The sequence below is a fragment of the Rhinopithecus bieti genome, unplaced genomic scaffold (assembly GCF_001698545.2).
Source record: "Rhinopithecus bieti isolate Rb0 unplaced genomic scaffold, ASM169854v2 scaffold_11380, whole genome shotgun sequence".
Taxonomy (NCBI): domain Eukaryota; kingdom Metazoa; phylum Chordata; class Mammalia; order Primates; family Cercopithecidae; genus Rhinopithecus; species Rhinopithecus bieti.
This window is the reverse complement of record NW_016807225.1, coordinates 2,272,861-2,298,628: the sequence shown is the minus strand read 5'-3', so window position 1 is coordinate 2,298,628 and position 25,768 is coordinate 2,272,861. Positions and strand designations below refer to the sequence as shown.

General features: G+C 36.9%; 1 protein-coding gene across 23 annotated transcripts in view; it reads right to left on the bottom strand.

Annotated features, from left to right (window-relative positions):
* TTLL5 (tubulin tyrosine ligase like 5) overlaps positions 1-25,768 on the bottom strand; it is a 300,796-nt gene that overhangs the window by 166,319 nt on the left and 108,709 nt on the right. For 14 of the 23 annotated variants that reach the window (XR_001887070.1, XR_001887069.1, XR_001887071.1 and 11 more), the window contains 8 exons: positions 24,391-24,511; positions 20,674-20,820; positions 19,150-19,250; positions 16,316-16,443; positions 13,467-13,553; positions 12,150-12,545; positions 5,246-5,433; positions 4,704-4,742 (listed from right to left, as the gene is read on the bottom strand). Coding sequence is in view for 20 of the 23 variants with exons in the window: in XM_017880546.1 (XP_017736035.1) it covers positions 4,704-4,742; positions 5,246-5,433; positions 12,150-12,545; positions 13,467-13,553; positions 16,316-16,443; positions 19,150-19,250; positions 20,674-20,820; positions 24,391-24,511 (1,207 nt within the window). In the remaining 3 variants the exon portion in view is untranslated. The remainder of the gene's footprint in view (positions 1-4,703; positions 4,743-5,245; positions 5,434-12,149; positions 12,546-13,466; positions 13,554-16,315; positions 16,444-19,149; positions 19,251-20,673; positions 20,821-24,390; positions 24,512-25,768) is intronic. The other 9 variants (XM_017880550.1, XM_017880561.1, XM_017880555.1 and 6 more) reach the window with 3 other exon arrangements.

Below are 25,768 nucleotides of genomic sequence, written 5' to 3'. Positions count from 1 at the left end.
TAACTAAATAAAATTAAAACAAAAAAACCCAATACAAAAGATAAATGAAACAAAAATCTGGTTCTTTGAAAAAAAAAAAAAAAAAAAAGATAGACCTCTAGCAATATTAACCAAGAAAAGAAGACAGAAGATCCAAATAAACTCAATTAGAAATGAAACAAAAGATAGTACAACCAATACCACAGAAATACAAAAGATCACTCAAGGCTACTATGAACACCTTTATGTGCACAAACTACAAAACCTAGAGGAGATGGATAAATTCCTGGAAATATACAACCCTTCTAGACTAAACCAGGAAGAAATAGAAACTCTGAACAGATAATAACAAGCAGCAAGATTGAAATGGTAATTTAAAAATTGCCAATAAAAAAAAGCCCAGGACCAGATGGATTCACAGCTGAATTCCATCAGGCATTCAAGAATTGAGACGAATCTTATTGAAACTATTCCAAAAGACAGAGAAAAAGAGAATCCTCCCTAAATAATTCTATAAAGCCAGTAACACTCTTAATAGCAAAATCAGGAAAGGACATTAACAAAAAAAGAAAACTACAGACCAATCTGTTTGACGAATACAGATGCAAAAATTCCAAACAAAATTCTAGGTTGGTCCACAAGTAATTGAGGTTTCTGCCACTAACCTAATCCAACAGAATATCAAAAAGATAATCCACCATAATCAAGTGGGTTTCATACCAGGGATGCAGGCATGGTTTAACATATGCAAGTCAATAAATGTGATATACCACATAAACAGAATCAAAGACAAAAATCACACGGTCATCTCAATAGACACAGAAAAAGCATCCAACAAAATCCAGCATCCCATCATGATTAAAACCCTCAGCAAAATCGGCATAAAATGGACATACCTTAGGGTAATAAAAGCCATCTATGACAAACCCACAGCCAACACTATACCGAATGTGGAAAAGTTGAATATATTCCCCTTGAAAACTGGAACAAGACAAGAATGCCCATTTCACCACTTCTATTCAACATAGTTCTAGAAGTCCTAGCCAAAGCAATCAGACAAGAGAAATAAAGGGCGTTCAAATCATTAAAGAAGAAGTCAAACTGTTGCTGTTTGCCAATATGATCATATACCTAGAAAACCATAAAGGCTCATCCAAAAAGCTCCTAGATCTAATAAATTCAGTAAAGTTTCAGGATACAAAATCAATGTACACAAATCAGTAGCACTGCTATACACCAACAGCCACCAAGCTAAGAATCAAATCGAGAATTTAACACCTTTTACAACAGCTGCAAAAAATAAAATAAAATACTTAGGAATACACCTAACCAAAGACATGAAAGAACTCTACAAGGAAAACTACAAAACACTGCTGAAAGAAATCATAGATAACACAAACAAATGGAAACACATCCCATGCTCATGGATGGGTAGAATCAATACTGTGAAAATGACCACACTGCCAAAAGCAATCTACAAATTCAGCAATTTAATACCATCATCATCCTTCACAGAACTAGAAAAAACAATCCTGAAATTCATATGGAACCAAAAAAGAGCCTGCAGAGCCAAAACACGACTAAGCAAAAAGAACAAATCTAGAGGCATCACATTACCCAAATTCAAACTATACTACAAGGATATAGTTACCAAAACAGCATGGTACTTGCATAAAAACAGGCACATAGACCAATAGAACAGAATAGAGAACCCAGAAATAAAGTCAAATACTTAATAGCCAACTGATCTCTGACAAAGCAAACAAAAACATAACCTGAGGAAAGGACACCCCATTCAACAAATTGTGCTAGGATAACTGGCAAGCCACATGTAGAAGAATGAAACAGGATCCTCATCTCTCACCTTATACAAAAATCAACTCAAGATAGATGAAAGACTTAAATCTAAGACCTGAAACCACAAAAATTCCAGAAGATAACATCAGAAAAACCCTTCTAGACATTGGCTTAGGCAAAGACCTCATGGCCAAGAACCCAAAAGCAAATGCAACAAAAACAAAGATAAATAGATAGAATTTAATTAAACTAAAAAGTTTCTGAAGGCAAAAGAAATAATCAGCAGAGTAAACAGACAACCCACACAGTGGGAGAAAATCTTCACAAACTATGCATCCGACAAAGGACTAATAGCCAGAATCTACAAGGAACTAAAAAAAAAAATCAGCAAGAAAAAAACAATCCCATCAAAAAGGCTAAGGACATGAATAGACAATTCTCAAAAGAAGATACACAAATGTCCAACAAATATATGAAAAAATGTTCAACATCACTAATTATCAGATTTTGTGTAATCAAAATCACAATGCAATACTACCTTACTCCTGCAAGAATGGCCATAATTAAAAAATCAAAAAATAATAGATGCTGACATGGAAGTGGTGAAAAGGGAACACTTTTACACTGTTGGTGGGAATATAAACTAGTACAACCATTATGGAAAACAGTATGGAGATTCCTTAAAGAACTAAAAGTAGATCTACCATTTGATCCAGTAATCCCACTACTGGTATCCACCCAGAGGAAAAGAAGTCATTATATGAAAAAGATACTTGCACATGCATATTTATAGCAACACAATTTGCAATTGCAAAAATATGGAACCAGCCCAAATGTCTATCAATCAATGAGTAGATAAAGAAAATGTGGTGTGTATATATATACACCATGGAATACTACTCATTCATAAAAAGGAACAAAATAATGGTATTTGCAGCAACCTGGAGGGAGCTGGAGACCATTATTCTAAGTGAAGTAATTCAGGAATGGAAAACCAAACACCATATGTTCTCACTTACAAGTAGGAGCTAAGCTATGAGGACACAAAGGCACAAGAATTATATAATGGACTTTGGGAACTTGAGGGGAAGGGTGGGAGGAGGGTGAGGAATAAAAGACTGCACATTGGTTACAGTGTACACTACTTGGGTGATAGGTGCACCAAAATCTTGGAAATCACCACTAAAGAATTTATCCATGTAACCAAACACCACCGATTCCCCCCAAAAAACCAACTGAAATAAAAAAAATCGTATGTACCCCATAAATATACACACCTACTATGTACCCACAATAATTTTGAAAACAACTAAAAGTACACTTCATCTAAAAACTTGTTTCTAACCAAATTAGAAGCCATTTACTACTGAAAGCCTTTTACGGCTGAAATAACAATATTTTCCACATACATTGCATTTACAGGTTTTGCTTAATATTCTCATGACCCTGTTGTATTTTCCTCATCAATCAATGAAGACCCTGAGGTTAAGAGAAGTTGAGTGAACTGCTCAAGATCACACAGCTAGTCAGCGGCAGGAGAACAGTGGAGCGAATTGCCCAAGATCATACAGCTTGTCAGTGTCAGGAGAAGAGTAGAGTGAACTGTCCAAGATTACACAGCCAGTCAGTGTCAGAAGAGTTGAGTGAACTATCCAAGATCACACGGCTAATCAGTGGCAGAACAGTGGCATGAACTGTCAAAGATCATACAGGAGTCAGTGTCAGAATAACAATGGAGTGAACTGCTCAAGATCACACAGGAGTCAGTGGCAAGTCTGTGGATGGCTAATCCAGCTCTTTCTCCACTACTCCATCCTGCTTATTACATCCTACAGCACCTCCCTCAGTACTGTACCAAGCACTGACCACCCTACTACCAAGACTCTAAAAGTTAACACTGACATCTAATGGCAAGTTCATATCCCTACAAACCACAGTCTATTGGACTTTTAACTCACTGGCACTGAAGTTCTTTATAGATGAAAAAAATGAACTGAAGGGGGATGACTTCCCAATCAGGATACAGTCACCTTGGATTCCCACAAGATGAGGATCTTTTCACTTTGTAGGCTTTGCAGTCTAGCAAATGATAGGAGCTAGAAATAGGTAAGAACTATTTTTTTTTTTTTTTTTACTACAATCACAAAATCTGAATGTCTTGGTGCTCCTAGCTGTCCATTTATAAACTGGAAACATATAATCTAGTTAGTGACCCAATGATAAAAGTGTAGCAGACCTTTCCCGTCTCATAGCCACTTAATTGGAAAATTCCTTCCCATCGTATCTTGGTATCCCATTCCCTCTTCCCATCATTCTGTCACTAAAATCTAACTATCCAACTCCCTCCAAGAATCAACATTGTTCTTGTAGCGTTCTTTGCTTCCTATTTCACATTAGGCCTTCTTTACTCCCTTCAAACAACTAAGGATTTGAGAAAGACAATAATTACTGCTTCACATGCTGGGATGAGGCTGAAGTAAAACTAAGTCCATGAGATGCTTAGCTTTAGTTTTGGTCCTAAATTTTATACAGAGAAGTAGGGTACCACCAGGGAGCAGTGTGTTGCCTACTTTTAGCATGTACTTAAAGTAATTTTCAGCTTCACTTTTTTCGAGACTTGATTATCACTACAGAGTTACTACCAATTAAGGAATTTGGCACATCAACAACTAGCAAAATATAACTGTGGAGTTAAATTACGATAATTCCTTTGGAGGACTTTGATGCCATTTAGCATTAAGGAATAAGAGATATGGCTTTTCCTTCAATTAAACACCACAGGGATAACCAGCAAGAAGGACAAAGAGAACTCACAAAGCTCTTGAAAGTGCCATCTACCTTCACTGTGTTGCAAGATTGTTAGTATCTATATAGCATAAGGACAATATCCTGTTATTTATTTCTATCCACCCAGCTTGTTGAATGACCTTGATCACATAACTTCTTTCAGCCTCAGGTCCTTCCATCTGTAAAATGGGGAGAATGATATTATATTGGATAAGGGTATAATAAAATATGAAATTAATCAGTTACCCATAAAACATTCTGAGATCATGAAATAAAAGGCAGTACAGAAAAAAAAATTTTTTTTAACGGTAATGTTATAAAATTATGGTAAAAAGATTTATAAGACTAGAACTCAATGGAAAATTTTACCAAAGAAAAGAACTTATTTTAAAGATCCTTTAAAATTATATTTACAGATGAACATTCAAGTCTGTTTATCATGAAATAGGTACATTATATCCAGTAGCAGACTTACTTCACAATGCCTGTAACAGAAAGTTATTTTCTTTAAATTTGAAGAGGAAACACTTGATCCTTTAGCTTGAAACCAACTATTAATAATACTCATTCAAGAGGCATCAGTATATGGGAATAGTAAAGACAGGGAAAGACAAAGTACCCTGTCACTAATTCATTCTATCCTTAGGTCCAAAGAGCTCTTGGCAACCCAGACCATCCGTACCTGTTGGGTGAGGAGGTTGATGTGGCTGGATGGAGAATACTGTCTCGCTGCCTGCTTCTCAGCTAGCCGCTGAAGTTCTGCTGTAACCATACTTTGGTTGTATCGTTTACTATACAAAGAAGCATCTTCTCCCTCTTTTTGTGTTTTGGCTATTCCTGAATGATGCTTGTTTAGATAGCACGATCCTGCTAAAACGGAGAAAAGTTTTCACTCATTTAGGAAAAAAAGCCCTGAAAAAAAAATAGGATAATGACAGAAATCTCACGGCAACAGATACTTTACTGAACCCTAGGGATCTTTAATAATATAGGAGAAATAAGCCATCTTCAAATGATCACAAAAATAAATGGTTACCATAACCTAGAAACTCTTCTGTGTGGCATTACCATGTGGCATGTGGCATTACCAAACTGCCACATGCATTATTTATTAATGTGTTTTTGCTTATAATGAAAGTTTCACAAAGAAGAATTTTCATTACATGTAATGGGGAATAACCAATCCTAGAATTTGCTAATCTTACTGAATAAAAAATATATCTTTGAAACTCATTATAATTCTTATTTGTTTTTCTTGTTATGTAACTATACTTGTCAACAGTCTGTGGCATCCACTGTCAAATCATCTATTTAGATAATCATCTAAAATTATCATTTTAGAACAGGCTTACCAAATTCAGCGACACACTTATTGAGATTTTGGTTGGAAATGTATTGAATATAGAGATTAATGTGATGAAAATGGAAACTTTGATGATATTGAGTCTTCCTATGCATGTACGTGGTATATTTATTTAAATTTAATTATTCAAATTTTCATTTATTTATTTAAATTTTCATTAATCTCTAATATCTATGTCTTTCAATGTAGTCTTATAAAACTTCCTTTCTTTTCTAAATGTATTCCTAGGTGACACAACTTTTATGCTATTATTAATGACATTTTAAAACATTTTATTGGTGGTGATGGCTGTAAAATAATGTGACTGTACTGAATGCCACTGAACTTAAAATAGTTCAAATGGTAAATTATATGCTATTTACATTTTGCTACAATCAAAAAATTGTTTTCTATCACTTCTGGCAAGTAATTTTGAAAGCAATTAACTTTTTAATATTAATCTTATGCTAAAATAACTATTTCTAAAATGTATCTGTAATTATTTTGTTTTCTATGTAGACAATATATTATCTGCAATTACACAATTTTGTTTCCTCTTTTTTGATGCTTATCCTTACACTTGATCTTAACCAAAAGGCCAAGAAGTGATGATCCTTATGCTTATAATTTCTTTTTCTTATCTTACTATGTTGGTTCTGATCTCTAGTAAAATACTGGACAGGAGGAATATTAGTGGGCATCCTTACTTGTTCTTAATGTTAAAGAGAATGCTTTCAACGTTTCCTTATTTAGACTGATAGCTCTAGTAGGTTTTTAGCAGATACCCTTTTACAGGTTAAGAGAGTCTCCTCTTCCTAATGAGCTGAGAGTTATCATCATGAATGAGTGCAGAATTTTATCAAATTCTTTTTCTGCATGTACCATGACGAAGAATATGGGTTTTTCTTTAATCTATTATATTAATATGGTGAAAGATATTTATAGGTTTACTAACGTTAAACCCCTCTTACATTCCTTGAATAAACTTGATCATGGTGTACTATTTCTTTTAGATGTTGCTAGAGTTAATTGGCTTTTATTTTGATTCAAATTTTTGCATTTATGTTCATAAACAAAGCCAGTCTGTAATTTTCCTTTTTAATACTTTCCTTAACTGGTTCTATTATTAAGATAAAACTAGCCATACAGAATAACTTGAGGAAAAGTATCTCTTTTTCCACACTCCAGAAGAGTTTTTTAAATATATTAAAATTATCTACCTCTTGAAAGATTAGAACTTACCCATAAATCTAGGCCTTACGTTTTCTTTAAGACTTTCAACTACTGTATCACTTATTTTAATGCTTATAGGACTATTCAGACTTTCTTCACCTTCTTGAGTCAATTTTACATAAGTTATAGTTTGTATGAGTTTGGTCCATTTTATGTAAGCTTTCAATTTTATTGGAATAAAGTTAACAAGATTATTTTTGTCATTTTGGGTGTATTTATATTTTCTATGTCTGCTTTTCTATTCCTTATATTATTTACCCATGTCTTCTTTATTATTTCTTTATCCTTTATTTAGATTTATGATACTGTTGTTTTTATAATGTCTAAAGCCAGACATTTAGCACATTAATTTCCAGCCTGTCTTCTTTTCAAATATAAGTTTTTATTTATTTATTTATTTATTCATTCATTCATTCATTCATTCATTCATTCATTCATTCATTCTTAGAGATGTGATCTCGCTATGTTGCCCAGACTGGTCTCAAACTCCTGCGCTCTAGGAATCCTCCTGCCTCAGCCTCCCAGGGAGCTGGGACTATAGGTGCACATCAACTATAATTATTTAAGCCAGTAAATTTCCCTTCAAATACTGATTTGCATTGCTCTCTACTTATTTGGACATACAACTTTTTCATTATCATTCAGTTCTAATACTTAATAATTTACTTCCATTAGGATTTCTTCTTTGACTCTTAAATTTTGAAATACATGGGGGTTTCTTCTATATCTTTTTGTTACTGGCTTTCAACTTAATTGCAGTGTGGACAAAGAATGTGGCTGTGTGATACCACGTCTCTGCAATTTGTTCTCTTGTTTATGATGTAGGATATGACAGATTTTTATAAATATATCACGTATGCTTGAGGTGTTTTGTCTAATTATTGAGTGCACAGTCCTATATATTATAAATAAATAAACTTACCTCCTTGTTCAAATCCTCTTTATCCTTTTTGCGTTTTAAAAATCTGTTTAGTGTATTAATAATTAATAGAAGTATGTGGAAATCACCCACTAAGACAGTGGATTTATACATTCTTTGTGTGGTTGTTTCCATTTTTGTGTTACATATTTGGAGGCTATTTTATTATTTGCAGATACTTTTAGAATTGTTAAACTTTTGACTGAACTGAACTTTTTGTCATTATGTAGTTACTCCTTATCTGTAAGAAAGTTTTATATCTTCAAGCCTATTTTAGCATGCATTAATGCAACCATACCAACTTTCTTCTGGTTGGTACTTATCTGGTGTTTCTTTCTTCAATTTTTTACTTTTAAACATTCTGTGTTCTTAAACTTAGATGTGCCTCTGGTAAGCAGCATATAGTTGGATTTTAAAAATCTGTCAAGTTTAACCTATTTATGTTTATTTGATTCTTGATATCTTTGGACTTGATTTACCAGGTTTTTTGTTTTGTTTTTAGTAGTTAGAGACAGAGTCTTGCTCTCTTGCCTAGGCTGGAGTGCAGTGGTGTGATCTTGGCTCACTGCAACCTCTGCCTCCTGGGTTCAAGTGATTCTCTTGCCTCAACCTCTTGGGTAGCTGGGACTACAGGCCGGAGGCACCACGCCTGGTTGATTTTTGTATTTTTAGTAGAGGTTGGGTTTTACCATGTTGGCCAGGCTGGTCTCGAACTCCTGACCTCAAGAGATCTGCCCATCTCGGCCTCTGAAAGTGCTGGGATTACAGGCATAAGCTACTGTGCCCGGCCAATATACTATGTTTTAAATTTCTATTTATCTTGCTTTTTCTATGCTTCTTGCTTGCATACACCTAAATTTCTGCATGTTTTTTATCTGCAATTCATTTTTCTTCTCCCCATAAGATTAGAATTTATACTTTTATTCTTTTAGTGATGACCTTTGAAATTTGATGCTGTATATTTAAATTTAAAAAGTCTGTAGTAAAATAAAATCTTACTCTTATTCCAAAAGCATTCAATTACCACAGAAAAATTTAACTTCAATCAATTACAGGCTGTGGTAAATGACATATTTTTGTCCATATATTGCCGTCTGCTATTGTTCAATCCATTCAGAGTATGTTCTCTGACTACAGTGGAAATAAGCTACAAACCAATTATAAAAATAAAGAATCCCAACTACCTGAAAATTAAATAATATATTTATAAATAATCCAAGAGTCAAAAAAGAAATCACAACAGATATCAGAAAATATTTATGAACTGACCAACTTCTTTTGCTCCCTATACTTTTCTTGGAAAGGATCAAAAGGGAGGGTTTTGAAAAAGTTTTTCAGATAACACAGGCCACCGAAGACATTGATCTTACTGAATTTCTTACATGGGGAAAAAACAGTTCAAACCAGAACATTACTGATCATTATAATTACTGATTTTAGAAAATTAAATCACAACAACGATGATTACCCAGAATTAGCAGAGAGATCTACACATGTGCATGTAGTCATATTTATGACTTATTAAAGCGGACCATTTAATATCTCTGACTCAAGCTGTCTATTAAAATATCCATTTCATTTGAAATCAGGTATTAAGAAATATAGACTGGCTATTTATAAAACATGTCTTAGCTGTAACTCACCTTAACATAGCTATTACTAGTGTTTAAATCTTGACTGATGTTAAGATACTCCCCACATTGATCCACAGATAATAATCCTATCAAAATCCCATCTGCCTTTTCTTGAGGAAATTGACAAGCTGATCCTAAAATTCATATGAAAATGCAAGGGATCCAGAACAGCCTAAACAATCTTGAAAAAGAAGAGTGAAGTTGGAACAATCATCCTTGGTGATTTCAAAACTTACTCTAATGCTGTAGCAATAAAGACAACGTGATATTGGCATAAGGTCAGACTTATAGGTCAATGGAATAAAACTGAGGCCTGAAAAATAAACCTTTACATTTATAATTAATTGATTTTTGAGAAGAGTGCCAAGACAATCCCATGGGGAAACAATACTCTTTTCCACAAATGATGCTGATATAACTGAATATCCACATGCAGAAGAATGAAGTTAGACCCTTAAATTATACCATACAGAAAAATTAACTCAAAATGGACAAAAGACCTAAGTGTAAGAGCCTAAACTATAAAACATAATTGGGGCTGGGCACAGTGGCTCACGCCTGCAATCCCAACACTTTAGGGAGGCCGAGGTGGGCGGATCACAAGGTCAAGAGATCGAGACCATCCTGGCCAACATGGTGAAACCCCGCCTCTACTAAAGACTACAAAAATTAACTGAGCCTGTAGTCCCAGCTACTCGGGAGGCTGAGGCAAGATAACTGCTTGAACCTGGAGGCGGAGGTTGCAGTGAGCCGAGATCACGCCACTGCACTCCAGCCTGGCGGCAGAGCAACAACCCGTCTCAAAAAAAAAAAAAAAAAAAAGGAGGAAATCTCTGTGACACTTGATTAGGCAATAGTATTCCAGATAAGATTTAAAAAATCACAAGTGACAATAGAAACAAACAGATAAATTGGCCATTATTAAAATCTAAAATTCTTTGTGCTTCAAGAAAGTAAAAAGGTAACCATCAAGTAGGGAAAAAATATTTCTAAATCCTATCTGACAAAGGGCTCTTATCCAGAGTATATAAAGAACACTTACATTCAACAATAAAACAAAACATACCAATTTTGAAAGGGCAAAGAATTTAAAAGACATTCCTCCAAAGAAGATATAAAAATACCCAATAAGCAAATGAAAAGATATTCAGCATCATTAGCCATTAGGTAAATGCAAATCATGACCACAAAAAAGAGATACTATTTCATACCCATTAGGATGTGAAAATCAAAAACAGAGACAACTCATAGTAATGGCAAGGACATGGAGAAACTGGAACCCTCAAGCATTGCTGTTAGTAAAAGGGCAAAGTCACTTTGGAAAACAGTTTACAAGTTCCTCAAAAAGAGGAAATACAGTAAGTTATCATAAGAACCAACAATTCCACTCTAGCTATACACTCAAGAGAAATAAAAACATATGTCCACACAAAAACTTACAAACAAATGTTCATAGCAGCATCATTCATAATGGCCAAAAGGTATAAACAAATCAAATGCCTGTCAACTGACTAATGGCTAAACAAACTGTGGTATATCCATACAATGGAATATTATTCAGCCATAAAGGGAATGAAGTTCATGCTACAACGTGGATGAACCTGAAAAACATTATGCTAAGTGAAAGCAGCCATTCACAAAACACCACCTATTATGATTTTACTTATATAAAATGTCCAGAATAGAAAGCAGCCATTCACAAAAGACCACCTATTATATGATTTTACTTATATAAAAATGTCCAGAATAGACAAATCTGTAAAAACAGAGAAGCAGATCAGTGGTTTCCAGGGGCTAAGGGGAGGAAGAAACAGACAGTGGCTGCTAACAGGTAAGGGGTTTCTTTTGGAGATGATGAAAATGTTCTAAAATTAGATAGTGGTGTTGGTTGAACAAGTCTGTCAATTCACTGTACCCCACTGAATTGTACACTTTAAAAGGGTGAATTTGATGGAATGTAAATTATATCTCAATAAAGCTGTTATTAAAAAATGGAGGACAAATTTGACAATATAGGTCTATTTCAGTTAAAATGAAATATCCTAGTCTAAGAATTCTTTGGTTATTTATTCAAGTCATTCTTGTCTTAAAAACTAACTTGTCTGATGTTGGGAATAACTATTTGAAGCACAAAGAATGCATACAGCACACTCATAGGTCTATGGTTAACTGTGAGAGGAAATCTCTTGACTAGGCTGTAGGCTCCTAGTGAACAGAAGCCTTGTCAGATTCATCTCTTTATCTCCAGTACCTAAAAGAAGTCCTGTTTCCTCTTGCGTCAATGAACGCATGCTACTGGATGCAATGCAAGCCTTCTTTAGTCACATCAGAACAATGCAGTGTGTGTCCCTTTCCATTTCAAAATTTAAAAAAAGGCAAAGGGAAGAGATGACATTCTTTCTTTATTGGGGCTGGGGAGCAGCTCACAGTGTGGACCATCTTTCGTTCTCTCACTCACCTGCCTTTGCTGAAGAGGGACGAGACAGTTTCTGACTATAGATGTGTGCAGCACTTTGGAAGGAAGAAAAGGAGCCAATGGTGTGACTTCCTGATCGACAGCGAGGCAGGCCAGAAGGGCTTGGGATGTTCTGTGTCCCAGGATGTAGGGAGGGAGAAGCACTGGCAGAGACTGTGTTCAGTAAAATTGTTGGCTGGTGAGGCATGCTGGGGATAGCTGAAGGAATCTGAGATAAAGAAGAATGGTGGCCAGGCCCTGGAGAGAGGTCAGAGGTTGTAACAGATGACAAATGGGTGTTGGGAATTTTCTGCAGAGTAGCAGTAGGACCACAGAAAGGAGCAGAGGAAGAATTGGTATAAACTAATTTTGCCTCTTTTTCTGCTGAAGTGGCAAATCCTATTAAAAATAAAACAAGACATCATTTTAGAAAAAAACAAACATACAATCTCTATAAAACAAATATTTTTAAAACATAAACATCACAATAATCTTGGCATGAAACAGAAATCATGAAAAATACAGACTTTAATGAGTATTCATCATAAACTTAATGATTTTTGCCTACTAGAAACAACCTGGCAACAGAAATAGGAATTTACTTTTATTCCTTTCTAAAAGCTGGAGTTGGGACTACCACTATGAAACAGAGCAGGCATGTTTTACACATGTTAGGACATCAAGATGAAGTCTCCACTAGTAACAGCTAATTCCTCTCCCCTTCTCTTCACGCTTCTAGGAAAAAAGAATTTTTTCTAATTTCTCACTCAGAAATTAGAATTTCTAAACTCAGAATTTCTAAACTTAAGAAAAGAAAAGTCTTTGGAAGGAAAACAGCTTATCAATAGATAAGAGAAAATTCTAAGGGAAAAGGAAAAACAAAGAAAAATATTTCTTTGAGGTAATGTTCCATGCTTTAGAAATANTTTCTAAAAGCTGGAGTTGGGACTACCACTATGAAACAGAGCAGGCATGTTTTACACATGTTAGGACATCAAGATGAAGTCTCCACTAGTAACAGCTAATTCCTCTCCCCCTTCTCTTCACGCTTCTAGGAAAAAAGAATTTTTTCTAATTTCTCACTCAGAAATTAGAATTTCTAAACTCAGAATTTCTAAACTTAAGAAAAAGAAAAAGTCTTTGGAAGGAAAACAGCTTATCAATAGATAAGAGAAAATTCTAAGGGAAAAGGAAAACAAAGAAAATATTTCTTTGAGGTAATGTTCCATGCTTTAGAAATATTTAATATCTGATGACTATTTTCTTCTTTTAGGGAATTATCAGAGAGCAGCAAATCTAGGTAGGTTTGAAATCACTCACGAGATAATTTATCAGAATGAATTTCTGTTGTCTGTTGCTGTTTAGGCGGCTTTATTTTCGCTTCTTCCATTATAGTCTCAGGGTGATCTGAAATAAGAAATACTGAGCTTGGACCCTCTTAAAATCAATTGCAAGTCCGTTGTTCTATACATAATTTTATTTCCAAAAATATAACACAACTGCTAATCAATGCTGGGAAACATAGCACATCTCATCACATTTTTCCAAAGATGGAAACACCCACAGCCCTATGGAGTGGGCAACCATTTAAATGATTCCCAGCTATTCCCAATCCCAGCTACAGTTAACGGAACCAGGGAAAGGTACCTAAACCCAGGGCAGCCATCCACAGACAGCCAACAAGCTAGGGCTTATCTGGAAATATAATAATAAGGGCGGTCAGATGCTTATGCCAGGAATTCAGACAGAGGGTTCTAAGAGATCACGTTGGTTGGTGGTAGCCCCTGGAGCCAAGAAGTTATAATATGTATGGAGCAGCAAAGCTACACTGAGACAGCAAGAGCGGTCCCACTATTTCTTGGCGTAATACCTGGATACTATGGTGGCTCTGTCTCTTAAACTTTTCAGTTTTACTGGAGATAGGCTGATCAGTATATTCAATAATAGTATCACTCTAATCAATTTTGACATTAATAACTAATTTTTTCTCCACTACAGAATTTTGAAACAGAATAGCCAGAGCTAATTATATACAAAAATACTCCAAAATCTTTGTCAAGGGCTAGAATCATACAAAAACTTAAGAAAGGCCATTTTATACATCATCTTTCAGAGTGAAAGAATAAAGACATATGAATTTTCTCCCCTCCATCGCCAATAGCAGTGGTAACACTGTCACACACTCGTTTGTTCATGTTTGAAATGAGTCCAGATACTATACTATCAAATGTCATAATGTTGTTTCCTTGACTGAACCTTCCTACTACCCCCTAGTTATCCTTAATAGGTTTGCACAGGTATGGATCTTACGTAAAGGTAGTCCTTAAAACACAAACCCTAGAAATTTGAATGACCTATCAGTACAAAAGATGTTGCCACCACATGCTGTTAGGGCTTCCACGTTACTGCCAGGGGAGAAGTTACTAGATGAATGTCCATCTAGGCCCCTACCTCCCCAAATTAGCACACTTTTCTCTATTCCAACCTTATTACAAGAATTCCTCTGTCTCCCTTAGCCAAAACTCTTATAGGAGCTTTTCAGAGCTTCTGCCAGCTTTCTTCTTCTATTCACTCACCCGACTTTATCTACCAGACAATAAACTTTATAAAGTTAAAGACTGTAACAGTCCTGGTCATTGTATCCCTAGCAACCATGAAAGTGCCTAACACATAATAGGTGCTAAGTAAAAAAAAGAAGTATAGAAGGAATGAATGAACAGGTGAATGAAGTTAGAAAAAACTCAAAGAAAAGGGCTGGATTCAGGACTTCCAGTAATACAATAATTCAATTATACAGTCAGTTAAACAAGCTCATGTGGATTGGCCTAGGAACCAAACCAGTTTTTAAAACATCAACACTCTTTCTTTAGGAAAATTCAGTCCACTTTTTTTTTTTTTTTTTTGAGACAGAGTCTCGCTCTGTCGCCCAGGCTGGAGTGTAGTGGCCGGATCCTGGCTCACTGCAAGCTCCGCCTCCCGGATTCATGCCATTCTCCTGCCTCAGCCTCCTGAGTAGCTGGGACTACAGGCGCCCACCACCTCGCCCGGCTAGTTTTTTGTATTTTTTAGTAGAGACGGGGTTTCACCATGTTAGCCAGGATGGTCTCGATCTCCTGACCTTGTGATCCGCCCGTCTCGGCCTCCCAAAGTGCTGGGATTACAGGCTTGAGCCACCGCACCTGTAAATGACCAATCTTCCTGGCTATTTCCACATTAGGTTATCATAACCTTAAGAGCAGGGAGGAAGTCTCCATCTTGGAATCTAGTACTTAGCACACTAACAAAATCAGTAGGTTGATTACCTAAGCCTTAGGCTTCCATCTAGGTTTTAAGTCAATTTTACATTTAAAGCAGAGCTTTGTTTATAACAGAATGTCACTGCTATTTTTTTTTTTTTTTTTTTTTTTTATCATGGTGACGTGAGCTAGACAGCCACGTCTATACTCAATTCCAAAATCCCCAACCATGGAATTCCCCAGCAGTAAGAAGTTTTAGAAACATGTAGGGGCATTCTGGATTATAACAATAGCTAAGGAAAGCTAATGGCATGTCAGGCTTGGAACCAAGTATAATAGACATCCCACCAGGTATGGAACAGCCCGACACAACAAAGAATTCTCCTGTCCAAAATGCCAATGATGTTAAGTTAGAGAAAGTAACAAACTTGTCAAGAGTCAGAAATAATCATTAAGAGAGATAGAAGAGTATATTAAGAGCACAAACTTTGAGTCAGGCAGACTATGGATCAAATTCCTTGTCCCTGCACGAAAAAGAAAAGCCTTGGGCAAGTTACTGAGTCTCTTTTAGCTTATTTTCTCATCTGTAAAGAGGTTTTGTAGTAGTGCCCACTCTACGTGGTTTTGGGAAGTAAAAAATAAGACCATGTCCAGCAGATAGAAAGATAAGTGTTCACTAAATATCAGCTATTATTAGCTTTTCTTGAAAAGCTCTCTGTTGTTAATTGCCATGAAAAAAAAATCAGACCATGCCCCTCTTCTGCTTTTAGGACAAAAGTACTGTCCCCATTCTCCACCCCTCCCCACGCTGCAAAGTCTCATTACCTTGGAGACTATTAGTGCTTAGCCAACACATTATTCCTCATTCCCCTTTGCATTTCTCATTTCCTCACTTGTTCTTCTTATTTTTCATTAATTAACCAGCATACTTACCACCTTTTGCCCCACTATCAGAATAACTGTTGTTGTTCTTAGAACTTTTAGAGTGAGTCCCCAGGAAGACACTAGCAGACTTGTTCTTTTGGGTATAAAAAGTCAACACCTCCTCCAGTTCAGCCTCACTGAAATGAGGAGAAAAAGTATGGTCAGACAGGAAGCTATTCTGGAAAATCTTTCCACCAGATTTTATTATGAAAACAGAGCAAGCTGGAAAAGGGAAAAATGAAAAGCACAAGCTGAAAATTCCCTATTAATAGGTGGTTAAAATAAAATATAAATGAAAGCAATCTACAAAATTTAAAGCATAAGGTTTTATTCATCCCACAGTGAATTTTCTAGATCTACACTGTCTAATATGGTAGCCACCAGTCAGTCATATGTGACTAAATTCAAATTAAATTAAATTAAAGATCCTTTTCCGTAAACTAACCACACTTCAAGTGTTCAGTAGTCACCCACAAAAAGTTCTATTGGACAGCCACGTTTGAGAACAGGCGGCAACCAACTACATACTGTAGGCTAAACCTGCCGAGAGACTTGTTTTTATGGTCCCCAGCCAAAAATTTTAAAAAATATGTTTAAAGAATATGCAAAACAACAACTACAACAAGAACCACCACCACCACCACCACCACCACCACCCATATGTAGCCCACGGAGTCTGAAATGTTTATTATCTGGCCCTTTACAGTTTGTTCAGCTCACTTCTAGATAACTGAAGTATCTTCACTGAAAGAGCCACTTGTCATTTTCATTGCCTATGTCAGAAATAAGGAAGTCCACCAATAACCATAGAATTCCCTAACCATCTATATAATGCACGAGGCTAAGGTAGATCATCTCTAAATCACTTCAAATTACTGAAATTATATGTTCTTTATGAATAGCCACAAAATAGAAAGTATAAGAAAACAGATGAGGGGCCAGTGGATTCTTCTAGTGAACATATCACACACATGGACTTTAACATCTGTAGCAGCTTCTCAATGGCCTTTTTCTTTTTTCTTGAAGCTTGGCTATGTTCTAGAAAAGCGGCTATTAAGTGAAGTATGCCTGCATTATCACAGAGAACCTATATCCCATCTTCAGAAAACACACTCTAACCAGAACCTAGAAACCACCTTTATGAATCTCAGCGTAAACCCCAAAGTCTCCAAAGTAGCCAAATGCTGCAAGATAAGTTTCTCAAGTAACTATCAAAGATCTACAGCTGAGGTTGCAAACCTCTGCCTGTCAGTGTGTTTTATTTGGCCCTTCACAGAATACTGAAAGGGAAAGGTTATGGCTGGTCAAAATACAAGCTGCTTTATATCTGTCTCATCCTTTGCCCACTTCATAATTTATGTTTTCCTGTCTGACTCTGGCAGGTATTTGAATTTACCAGCCCTGAAAAGCATCCATGTACTCAAACCAAACTTAATAAAAGAACTTTACCACATTATTTCCCAAAAATCAACACCTAATCCACAATCAGAAGTAATTATGTTCCAACGCATTTTATCTCCAAATCTATAGAATTAGTTAACAGTATGTATAATTCATTTTTAGTATCCAGTTAGACTTGCTTGGGAAATAGTGTTCTTTTAAAGTCTGGGTTTTTAAAATATATATTTTAGGGATTTTGAAGATCCTTAGGATAAACCTGAAAATTATCTTTTAGCTTTAAAAAGTAGAGCTATTTTCTAGACACAATCTTTTTTTTTTTAATCCTTTTCTGTTTTCATAATGTTGATGAGAGAAACTGTTTCTATACCTGTTTTATCAATCATATTACTTAAGACTCAAAAATGTCAACAAGTAACATCATACAGTTATGGACTCCTACAAAATGATATATTTGTTTGCTGTAAAGCGTATGATAGTGAGGTCTGAAAAAGGTATTAAACAAAGATCATATTATGCTGGTGATTGATAAGCCCCTACCCGTACCTCATTTAACTTCACAAATCAACATAGGGTAGATTTTCTACTGAATTTCTCCCTATTTGTGACTTTGACAGTTGAAGCCTAAGTAATGGGGTTTATGGTTTTTTCATCCTATTTTATTTTAATGGTTTTGTACATCTCTCTATTTAGAAAAAAATCCTCCAGTGTAAGTTTTACAAGATGTAAAATTAAGTGCCTTTGTTATCTCTTCCTTTGTAAGCCAACATAAATGGACAAAATGGCCTGACTGACTTTTATCAAGATAGAGAGATGAACATCGAGATTTTCCATTTCTAAAGGCTAACCCTAAGCATGAAGAACCTGTTCTATTTTATATAAATTAGATGTAACCCTTACAGAGTGGAGAAATTGCAAATTCCTCAACCTATTCAATGTAGGCAAAATTTGGTCATTTCCACTCCATGAGTAGGTCAGGGATAAATTCAGACCCAGTAAATATGAGATGCCTCTAACTTCAACTTTCCAAAGGGCTCTCTTGTGACTTCAAGAGATGTGTACTGTGAAGCCTGTCTAGAACTACAGCCCTGCTACCCAGCAGTAATGTTTTGATAACTGAAGCCATGAAAACAGCAACATAATTGGCTAAGATATAGAGAGGCCAAGTCTATAAAATTTTTTTCCTTCTGAGAATGATTTCTTTTTTCTTCATTTAGAGACAGGGTCTTACTATGTTGCCCAAGCTGGCCTTGAATTCCTGGGCTCAAGCAATCCTCCTGCCTCAGGCTCCCAAGTAACTAGGACTAAAGCAGTGTGCCACTATGCCCGGCTTTAAGAGTGATTTCATTCACATCCATGTGTCAGAAACAAAGGAATGCTGGTATTCAATAAGCAATATGGAAGATGGAATAAGACAGCTTTTATTAATCAAGAATGTCTTCTACCTTGCTTGTCTGATGAACTCCTGAAAGTTTTCCATATTCACCCCATCCTCCTCTTCTTCAACTTTCTTCTTTGATTTCTTTTCAGCCATTTGTTCTGTTTCCTACCCAGTGCCCAAACCCCACAGAAAAACAAGATAAAACTGACTCCCAATAAATATGCACTTCATCATGTACTTTCAATAGCCTTGAGTTAATCTGTCCTTATAATAAAGACATTTAATTCTTGTATGTACTTTTGCGACCTATAAATTTGATATATTACTTTTGGCCATGATTTTGTAAAACACTGTGAAATTCCCAAGTAAAAGTTGCAGAATGAACGTAAGTTTTAATCATGTTTTTACTTTCTACTTACACAGCACATTGATTAAAGAGCTTTTTATAGTAGCTTAGTAATATCTATGATCACCCTTGTAGCTTTAACAATATGACAACAGACACAGTATTTTGTTCCAATTAGGAAAGACAGATCTTGGAAGGTACTCTTATACCAGCTTCCATATTGAATAAATTCTTCACTTATATAAGACATAACAAAATTCTCAACAGATCTGGAGTAAACTGTGGCTATGAGTTTGGTGCACTGATATTCTACTAACAATTCCATGCAACTTTAGAAAAGCCATTTAAATTTCTGTCAGCTTTTCCTTCTGCAAACTGACCAACCTCCCAAACACAAACACCCGAAATGATATTTTTAATGCATTCTGAGATCCCGGGATATAGAATGCTTTGTAAAATATTCTAACTAAATAGTGTATTTCTTGGGCTTTACTGTAAAATTCTGTTACTGTATATAATGTTTTAAAGATGAAAGTATAACTTGCTCAAGAAAGAATATGTCATCGTATTCAATCCACAGCTCAAATTTGTTCTCAAATGGTCAATTTGCCACTTTCTACAGTAACTAACAACCGTGCAGACTCACACAGCCTAGGATTCATCTCCCTGCTCAAATGGAATATGCCTTTTGATAAGAATTAAGAATTATCGGCCGGGCGCGGTGGCTCAAGCCTGTAATCCCAGCACTTTGGGAGGCCGAGGCGGGCGGATCACAAGGTCAGGAGGTCGAGACCATCCTGGCTAACACAGTGAAACCCCGTCTCCACTTAAAAAATACAAAAAATTAGCCGGGCGAGATGGCGGCGCCTGTAGTCCCAGCTACTCGGGAGGCTGAGGCAGGAGAATGGCGTGGACCCGGGAGGCCGAACTTGCAGTGAGCTGAGATCCGGCCACTGTACTCCAGCCTGGGCGACAGAGCGAGACTCCGTCTCAAAAAAAAAAAAAAAAAAGAAAGAATTATCTATGGCCACTGGGCCTTCAGAAGTAATTAATACATAGTTTTTCAGACCAGCTGGGTTAAGGTGTGGGGTCCTGCTTCCCCTAACAGTAATACACAAGGGATGGTGATGACAGAGAAAAGAAGAAGAAGGTCTCCATCCAGCTGGACAGAGGCTTCTATCCAGTCTGTTTCTGACTGTGTATGGCAATCCAAAGCACAAGACTAACAGATAAAAGACTTACCTTGTTGTATACGATGATAAAGTCACCCAGCTGGTGGGCCAGGATTCTTCTGCGTTCCAGAAGTGTCAATCGTCGGCTGGGTAATACCATCCTCAGTGAATGCTGGAGGTTATTTGATGCTCGCTTGAGGAAACGAACAACCAGCTCCTATAAATTAAAGAGTCATGGGAGAAAAAAAAAGGAGGGATGGTGCTAAGCAACAGAAGACAAGCTACAAGGGGATTATATAACAGAGATGTAATAAGACGTATATTACAAATTTCAACAAACAAGACCCAGAGCAAACAGGTTAGATATAAAAAGGATACAGAAAGACAAAACAAAAATGAAAGAAACTTATTCCCTTCCCTCAATAAGCTGGCAATCAGAAAATTTAAATCAAGTATGTATGTAAATAACTATGTAATACAGTAGTAGTTGTAAAAGCACCATAGTACATATACAAACAGTACTATTTAGGGAAAGGTAGCATTCAAAGACAGGTAGTAGAAACCAAAACTGTGGAAGTAGATGAAAGTATCAAAGGTGAGAAGACAGAGAATACAGAAATATTCATATTTAGAGATAGAAAAGATGAGGAAGAATCAGGAAAAAAAAAAAAAAAAAAAAACAGGTTAGAAACATCAGAAACATAGAAAACCAGGAGAAAATAGGCTGGGCATGGTGGCTCACACCTGTAATTCTAGCACTTTGGGAAGCTGAGGTGGGCAGATCACTTGAGGTCAGGAGTTCGAGATCAGCCTGACCAACATGGCAAAATCCCATTTCTACAAATAATACAAAAATTAGCTGGATGTGGTGGCACACACCTGTAATCTCCGCTACTCAGGAGGCTGAGGTATGAGAATCAATTGAACCCAGGAGGCAGAGGTTGCACTGAGCCAAGATCACGCCACTGCACTCCAGCCTGGGCAACAAAGCAGGATTCCATTTCAAAAAAGAAGAAAATTAAGAGAAAATAGTGTCATGGAGGCCAACTGAAGAAAGGGTTCCATGTCAAATGCTTCCAAGAGGCTGGATCTGGAAAGGCTCACTACAAAGACAAGGCCTTGGATCTGACCACTGAGGGATAATTTCAAGAAAACAGTTTTAATAAAGAGAGTACAAGAAGACATTAAGAAAATGCATGGGTAATGAAAAATATACGTGAAGAGTAGAAACTAATGACTTTAAAAGTGTCCTGATTAAGGCAAAGAAAGAACTATCACAGTAGTTTGAAAGGTAATAGCTTTTTTTCTTCCTGAAGGATAAGGGAGCTTTCAGAGTTGGGGGTTGTCAAGGAGGGCACAGTGGAAAATTACTAAGGGAAAGAAAGAATACATCTCACTGAAGATGGAGGCAAAGGATTTTGAAATCTGAACAGATACCAATCAGATTACTGATAAAATCATAAATGTTTCAAAGAGAGATTTTATAAGGCCAAGAGCCTTAAAGATGTTGTTGTCCAAAAACCACAATAAAACTGCCTTCAGATGATAGATCTGGGGACGTTCTGTTGAGGTGCCTTCTGTGAGTTATGAGATAAGGAATCTCTAACCTAAGCTGGAGCAGAGAGGCCAGCTCTACATCTAGCTTCCTCAAAAGCAAGACTAGGGTTTGCGCACGCGCGCTCTCTCTGTCTCGCTCTCTCTCTCTCTGTCCCCTCTCTCTCTCTTTATACACACACACACACACACACACACACACACACACACACATATCTTTTTTTTTTTTGAGACAGAATCTTGCTCTGTCACCCAGGCTGAAGTGCAGTGGTGTGATCTCGGCTCACTGCAACCTCCGCCTCCCAGGTTCAAGTGATTCCCCTGCCTCAGCCTCCCGAGTAGCTGGGACTACAGGTGCGCACTACCACACCCAGCTAATTTTTTTGTGTTTTAGTAGAGACGGAGTTTCACCATGTTGGCCAGGCTGGTTTCAAACTCCTGACCTCAACTGATCCACCTGCCTCAGCCTCCCAAACTGCTGGGATTACAGGCATGAGCCACCGCACCCAGCCTAGATATATTTTCAAGAAAGAATTCACAGAACTGGTATTAAGTTTTGCAGTGATATCCCCAATATTCTTGTAGAAAGCCCCAAAGAAATACTGTGTGAATTCCAAGCCAGCATCTGCAGTGGTTATTCTTTTTTAAACTATATTTTTTCTTCTTGAATTTGATTCTGGTTCGTTGTCCTTTGGTGCCAATGCACTCCAGCGTAAATGAAACAGCCTCATAACCAGAGGGCTGAATTTCATAGCTCTACTCTGCTGTCTTTACTATAGGGTGGTTTAAGCTGTTACATTAAAACATTATTTTTTTTCACAGTGGAGCAGACGAACTGACTCTCAAAAAGACAGTTTCAATTTTCCACTTGGAAAGAGCAGAGCTAACATTTTCCACTGATGGCTGAAGGATTATTCACAATACACAAGGTTTTATCTCTGGGTTCCACTGGCTACTTTAAATTCATAAGTTGTTTTCTGGGATAACCAACATGTTTTTACAATAAGCCTGGCATAAAGACTTGCCTTTTGTATGTGGAGGACTAAAAATTACAGTAAGGTCCCCACTGAGCGGAACAAAGAATGCAGCTGTCTCAGACTCAAAGGCCCCTCTCCTTTTGGTGACAAATCCCTGTTATTAAAAAGAATATGGGGCTGGGTACAGTGGCTCATGCCTGTAATCCCAGCAGTTTGGGAGGCCAAGGTGGGTGGATCACCTAAGGTCAGGAGTTCGAGACCAGCCTGACCAACATGGAGAAACTCCGTCACTACTAAAAATACAAAATTAGCCGGGCTTGGTGGTGCATGCCTGTAATCCCAGCTACTCGGGAGGCTGAGGCAGGAGAATAGCTTGAACCCAGGAGGCGGAGGGTGCAGTGAGCTGAGATCGCGCCACTGCACTCCAGCCTGGGTGACAGAGCAAGACTCCATCTGAAAAAAAAAAAAAAAAAAAAAAACTGAAGGGCTGTGGCTTCTTCTATAAGCTCTGACCTTACCAAACAGCTTAAAGCTCCCCATCATACTGATTCATACACACAAAACTGTCCTAGAATACTGAATCCCAGGAATGCTCAAATGACTGATATACAGTAAAAATGATTATGCAAGTTTGATTCTAGCAATCTAAGAATCTTACGAGGTTACAACTAGTAAAGTAAAAAATACCAACTTGGAGGATGGTGCATTCTGGGGTGGTGCATATCATAGGGCCTATGATAAGGTGATGACTTTCAAAGAGCTAATTTGACTCCTCAGGACTGAAAATAAATGCTTTACGATGCGTGAAATCAATGGAGGAGCAAGTAATGTACATTTGTGTTTAAGTTCCAGTTTCATCATGTACAACCTGTGGAACTTTGGCTTCTCGAGCTCTTTGTTTGCTTATCTGTGAAACAGGGATAATAATGCCTACCTAGAGTTAATAATATGTGAGGTTGCTTGAGAAAAGACTGTAAATTGTTATTCTTTTAAAGGGCTTTGCACAAGGCTTCACATCCAACGAGAAATCAATTTCCATTTCAAGGTGAAATACATTTGTACATGGTGTAATGAACATAGCTCCAGGTCAAAGATTTGCTTCATGTTGAAGTATTAAGAAATCTAAAAACTTTCTTATGTAATAATTCTTTCACCAGAAAATACATTGCACTTTACCTTAACAGAAAAAAAAAAAAAAAAGCAGAAAGAAGAAAGAAAAAGGGAAAGTAAAAAAGTTCCAATAAGAAGAGTCTCACCATCTGTTCATCCTCTTTGGCAGCCCAACTGGCACTGAACGTCTGACCTCCACTGTCTTTCATCAGGCGAATTTGAACATGCTGGAGATAGGCAGAGAATGCTATTCGGGCCTGCACTTTGCTATAGAAATCCAAAACAACATACTGTTATGCAAGGGAAGTGTAAACCTACAAAATGTGTATTTGCTTCTCTCAAAGTGACCTTTGAGGATCCTTCTATTATGATGACTAGAAATATGAAACCCATCTTAACAGCCTGTGAATGATTCGCTTTAAAGTAGGGTATGTGAGGTTTTTTTTTTTTTTTTCCCCTATTGAAAAAAGAATCAGAGATGAAGAATCCTATTTATTTTCTCATTTTTAAGCATGAGGGAAAAAAACAAGAATAGAGAAATTAAATTTCTACTCAAACCTTCTCTTTGATTTTTTTTTTTTTTTTTTTTTTTTTTTTTTTTGAGACAGGGTCTCATTCTGTCACCCAGGCTGCAATGTAGTGGCGGAATCTCGGCTCATTGCAACCTCCACCCTGCTGCATTCATGCGATTCTTGTGCCTCAGCCACCCGAGGAGCTGGAATTACAGGTGCACACCACCACACCCAGCTCATTTTTGTATTTTCAGTAAAGACGGGGTTTCACCATGTTGGCCAAACTGGTCTCGAACTCCTGGCCTCAAGTGATCTACCTGCCTTGGCCTCCCAAAGTGCTGGGATTACATACAGGCCTGAGTCACTGTGCCTGACCCTCTCTGAACTTTTTAACAACTTTCTTGGGGGAACAGACAGGAGAAGTACTGAATCTTCACAAAAACCACTGTATTAATGAGAAATTTTTTTTACATTTGGAGGTCCTTAAGAACATATCAGTTAGTGCAAAAGTGTGGATTTTGCAATGGCAATTAATATTTCTAGTATATAAAAGTGTCCAAAGCAGGAAATAGATAAATCCTATAAAGGAACTCTTAAGGCCAAATTTAAGGCCACACTGTTCTCAACTACAAGATGGAATGGCTGGAGTCCAGAACAAATGAGGGAGGTCCAACAGAGTTTGGCATAGATAAACTGACGGGCCAGGCAGGACAAGCCCAGATATTCAGTGGGCAAAAGAAACCCTCAAGTCTTGTGAAAAGCACCTCAGCAATATTATTTAAGAACCCAGCTATTTTCTGCCTGGTAGCCTAGGCTGGAAACAAGGAAATCTGATCAAGCTATAGTCTGGAAGACAGAAGTACCAGAGAGACACTGATGATTTTCACCTCAGCTGCTATTCATGGCAGATCTGTTTTCTTTCAGGCAAGATTTTGGTTACTTCAGCTGATTGGCCTTCTGACACTGTAGCCAAAATAATATCACCGAAGATTAGGGCCCAATACAAACTTTG